This window comes from Mercenaria mercenaria, chromosome 6 (genome assembly GCF_021730395.1).
Source record: "Mercenaria mercenaria strain notata chromosome 6, MADL_Memer_1, whole genome shotgun sequence".
Classification (NCBI taxonomy): Eukaryota; Metazoa; Mollusca; class Bivalvia; order Venerida; family Veneridae; genus Mercenaria; species Mercenaria mercenaria.
The window spans coordinates 5855436-5860874 of record NC_069366.1 but is presented as its reverse complement, the minus strand read 5'-3'; the positions used below and the strand labels follow the sequence as shown (position 1 = coordinate 5860874).

Genomic DNA, 5439 nt, shown 5'->3' with positions numbered 1-5439 from the left:
TTTAGTTATTACTGTTTGCATTATTATACCCGGTAGTTTGTAAAACATTTTATATTGTATAAAGGTTTTATTTATATCCAGAATGAGATAAGAATTTGAAATGAAAGTTTAAACAAATACTGAGATCTTTAATCTCGAATATAAATCGGTCTTCCTACTTGCAAAGGGGGAATTTGTTAAAAAGGGTGTAAACATGTTTCAAGACTTGTCACTATCAAACATGTGTGTCAAAGAAAAGGTAATTACACCCATTAAATGTTGTTAAATGGAGCCTTTAGTTGGCTGTCTGTCAAAATTTCCATATTGATTAATCAGAACAAAAATAACCAGCTCATCAGTGAATAATAATTGATGCATAATTATAATTTGCTGACTTTTTTTTTGAAAAATAGAAAAACTTCCTGTTTTTAATGACTGTTTTTAGCTCACCTGTCACAAAGTGACAAGGTGAGCTTTTGTGATCGTGCGGTGTCCGTCGTCAGTCTGTGCGTCCGTAAACTTTTGCCTGTGACCACTCTAGAGGTCACATTTTTTGTGGGATCTTTATGAAAGTTGGTCAGAATGTTCATCTTGATGATATCTAGGTCAAGTTCGAAACTGGGTCACGTGCCTTCAAAAACTAGGTCAGTAGGTCTAAAAACAGAAAAACCTTCTGACCTCTCTAGAGGCCATATATTTCACAAGATCATCATGAAAATTGGTCAGAGTGTTCAACTTGATGATATCTAGGTCAAGTTTGAAACTGGGTTACGTGCCTTCAAAAACTAGGTCAGTAGGTCAAATAATAGAAAAATCTTGTGATCTCTCTAAAGGCCATATTTTTCATGGGATCTGTATGAAAGTTGGTCTGAATGTTCATCTTGATGATATCTAGGTCAAGTTCGAAACTGGGTCACGTGCGGTCAAAAACTAGGCCAGTAGGTATAAAAATAGAAAAACCTTGTGACCTCTCTAGAGACCATATATTTCATGAGATCTTCATGAAAATTGGTCAGAATGTTCACCTTTATGATATCTAGGTCAGATTCGAAAGTGGGTCACGTGCCGTCAAAAACTAGGTCAGTAGGTCAAATTATAGAAAAACCTTGTGACCTCTCTAGAGGCCATATTTTTCATGGGATCTGTATGAAAGTTGGTCTGAATGTTCATCTTGATGATATCTAGATCAAGTTCGAAAGTGGGTCACATGCCTTCAAAAACTAGGTCAGTAGGTCAAATAATAGATAAACCATGTGACCTCTCTAGAGGCCATATTTTTCATGGGATCTGTATGAAAGTTGGTCTGAATGTTCATCTTGATGATATCTAGATCAAGTTCGAAAGTGGGCCACGTGCCTTCAAAAACTAGGTCAGTAGGTCAAATAATAGAAAAACCTTGTGACCTCTCTAAAGGCCATATTTTTCATGGGATCTGTATGAAAGTTGGTCTGAATGTTCATCTTGATGATATCTAGGTCAAGTTCGAAACTGGGTCACGTGCAATCAAAAACTAGGCCAGTAGGTATAAAAATAGAAAAACCTTGTGACCTCTCTAGAGACCATATATTTCATGAGATCTTCATGAAAATTGGTCAGAATGTTCACCTTGATGATATCTAGGTCAGATTCGAAAGTGGGTCACGTGCCGTCAAAAACTAGGTCAGTAGGTCAAATTATAGAAAAACCTTGTGACCTCTCTAGAGGCCATATTTTTCATGGGATCTGTATGAAAGTTGGTCTGAATGTTCATCTTGATGATATCTAGATCAAGTTCGAAAGTGGGTCACGTGCCTCCAAAAACTAGGTCAGTAGGTCAAATAATAGATAAACCTTGTGACCTCTCTAGAGGCCATATTTTTCATGGGATCTGTATGAAAGTTGGTCTGAATGTTCATCTTGATTATATCTAGATCAAGTTCGAAAGTGGGCCACGTGCCTTCAAAAACTAGGTCAGTAGGTCAAATAATAGAAAAACCTTGTGACCTCTCTAAAGGCCATATTTTTCATGGGATCTGTATGAAAGTTGGTCTGAATGTTCATCTTGATGATATCTAGATCAAGTTCGAAACAGGGTCATGTGCGGTCAAAAACTAGGTCAGTAGGTTTAAAAATAGAAAAACCTTGTGACCTCTCTAGAGGCCATACTTGTGAATGGATCTCCATAAAAATTGGTCAGAATGTTCATCTTGATGATATCTAGGTCATGTTCGAAAGTGGGTCACGTGCCATCAAAAAGTAGGTCAGTAGGTCAAATAATGAAAAAACGTTGTGACCTCTCTAGAGGCCATATTTTTCATGGGATCTGTATGAAAGTTAGTCTGAATGTTTATCTTGATGATATATAGGTCAAGTTTGAAACTGGGTCAACTGTGATCAAAAACTAGGTCAGTAGGTCTTGAAATAGAAAAACCTTGTGACCTCTCTAGAGGCCATACCCTTGAATGGATCTTCATGAAAATTGGTCTGAATGTTCACCTTGATGATATCTAGGATAAATTTGAAACTGGGTCACGTGCCATAAAAAACTAGGTCAGTAGGTCAAATAATAAAAAAAACCTTGTGACCTCTCTAGAGGCCATACTTTTCATGGGATCTGTATGAAAGTTGGTCTGAATGTTCAACTTGATGATATCTAGGTCAAGTTTGAAACTGGGTCAACTTCAGTCAAAAACTAGGTCAGTAGGTCTAAAATTAGAAAAATCTTTTGACCTCTATAGAGGCCATATTTTTCAATGGATCTTCATGAAAATTGATCAGAATGTTCACCTTGATGATATCTAGATAAGTTTAGAAAGTGGGTCACGTGCGGTCAAAAACTAGGCCAGTAGGTATAAAAATAGAAAAACCTTGTGCCCTCTCTAGAGGCCATATTTTTCAAGAGATCTTCATGAAAATTAGTGAGAATGTTCACCTTGATGATATCTAGGTAAAGTTCAAAACAGGGTCACGTACCTTCGAAAACTAGGTCAGTAGGTCAAATAACAGAAAAACCTTGTGACCTCTCTAGAGACCATATTTTTCAATGGATCTTCATGAAAATTGGTCAGAATTTATATCTTGATAATATCTAGGTCAAGTTCAAAACTGGGTCACATGAGCTCAAAAACTAGGTCACTATGTCAAATAATAGAAAAAACAACGTCATACTCAAAACTGGGTCATGTGGGAAGAGATGAGCGATTCAGGACCATCATGGTCCTCTTGTTTTTTTCTTTCACTATTTTGCCGGATATAGCTTATTTCAGGGTACATATAGAATGTAAAAATTTGTGAAAGTAGTAGTAGTAGTTTTATTCGGCACAAGTGTACATAACATGGCAATTTAAAACAAATGACAAATTCATGCATAATGATAAAAATAACATGGTGAAATTTCAGACTAAAAAATATGGCCTTGAAAGAAAATAATGAAAAAAATGTCGTAATGCTCCCAATCCCAGGGATAACACAAAAAGAGGAAAGGTTTCCCCTCTTATTTCCATTGGGTCCCTGATATTGGAGGTAGAACAGAAAGTCAGTTAAAATTATATATTCAATATGGTATGCACAATTTACGGTCATAATTCAGAAATGTTTTGAATCACTATATCCAAAAAAAGTTTGTGTAAATTTTTGAAAATGAAATAGTGCATCACAGATTGTCACGAAATTTAAAAAACTACCCTTGATATTTTTAAATTATTTTTGATATTGTAAAATAAATGCATTGTTTTTTTTTTTAAAATGAATCGTACGCAGTAAAGTAAAAATTGATAAATTTTACTTTGAAAAAATATCTTTAAATTAGTTTTTTATAATTAAAAATTTAAAAGTTTCAAATATATTTGAGAGTGACTAAAATGAAAAAAATGGCCAATAAGTGGGCTTTGGTGGCATGCTTGAACATGTTGTTTTCATAGATGCCCCATCAATTAATAACCCATCATAGTTGCTGTGTAATCCAGACCCTACATAAAAAAAGTTTAAACTGTAGCAACAAAGACTCATTTTCCTTTCAGTTTTCTTTCGTAAATTTAATTTAGAAGCTTTGGGGTTATTGTGTTTTAATTTTGTTTGTTTTTCATTGTTTTTTGAATTCGATTTTTTGTACTAAAATTTTTCGTGTCATGAAAAAGAATGCTGTGATAGAATCCTTGTTGCTAAGCAACACAGGAATTACGACGTAAGTGTACCAGTGTATATTTCAGTCACAATGAACAGTTTGTAAATGACAATTTTACCTGCTTAATGTTCATTTAAAACTGCAGGACTTATTCTGGGATAACTGAATATTTTTTTTTTATGTAAATTTCTTGATTTTTTTGGTGTTAAGCTACAGAATGTAGAATTTGTATCAGAAAAATAATACTTTTCTTTAAACCTTTAATTTATAAGGGAAGTTGTAAGTTACATTTGAAAAATGTTTCAATAGTGATTCTGAAACTAGGATCACTATGTCAGACAGACTGACGCTTTATGCAACTGAACTGCTATTAAGTCATCATAAAGAAAACAAAGATATTTTTTTTAATCCCCAGAAAATAATGAGGGCTTTTTTCCCTTCCCTTGGAGGGGTTTACTCACTGTTGTTTCAGGTTAAAGTTTTAGAACACATTTTTAAATTTACTGTATTGTCATTATCATCCAGGGGTTAGTTCCTTACACAGTATCCCATTATCAAAAAAAGTTTTAAATGGTCCAAAAAATTTGATTTACCCAAAACTCTAGGCTTCTCTAAGAGATTTTATTTACTTTAAATGAAAAAATCGGCCGTGATCCCATGAACTGTGTGATTAAGGAAATGGTGGAAAAATTTGGGTCAGCATTTTCATTTTGATAATGTTTCCAATATGAAATTTTCAACTACTCTAGTTTTTAGTAAAAGTAATTTTCTGTTATGGGAAAGGGATGCCCAAACAGTACAAAAATACAAAATAAAAAAAATTTCCCCTTATCAGTATAAACCATACCTTTAAAGTAGGCAAAATGTTACATCATTTTTTCCTAAACCAAATTTTCTTTTCCCCTAGATGTTTTTAACATTGGCATTAATTTTTTTTTGTACAAAATTGTTTTTCAGAGATTTCATCAAGAAACTTTTTCGATTTCCCTTTGTCCCCAGCTCCAAAAAAGTCTGTCTGGAAACCCCATAGGGATGAAGGTGGTTCACTATATTCATGTCTGGTCCAGCTTCCAAACAGGCTTTTCGGGCAAACCCCATAGGGATGAAGGTGGTTCATTTACCCCTGCTGATCTAAAAACCCCAAAAAATAGATCTGTCGGAAACCCCCATGGGGAGAGGTAGGTTCAATATCCGTTGATATAATCCCCTGATCTTCGGAACCCCCATGAGGATGAAGGTAGGTTTTATATATCCCTGTTGATATTAACTCACAAACTAGATTGTCGGAAACCCCATGGGTGAAGGTAGGCCCTTTTTACCCCTGTTGGTTGGTCCCCCGCTACACAAATTTGTTTTGT

The 5439-nt window shown here is 34.7% G+C and overlaps 1 protein-coding gene across 1 annotated transcript in view; it reads left to right on the top strand.

Annotated features, from left to right (window-relative positions):
• The first annotated feature begins 5375 nt into the window (after positions 1 to 5375).
• Positions 5376 to 5439, top strand: part of LOC123549783 (F-actin-uncapping protein LRRC16A-like) — a 51280-nt gene continuing 51216 nt past the window's right edge. The window contains exon 1 of the mRNA XM_053546606.1: positions 5376 to 5385. Within this exon, the coding sequence (XP_053402581.1) occupies positions 5376 to 5385 (10 nt within the window). The remainder of the gene's footprint in view (positions 5386 to 5439) is intronic.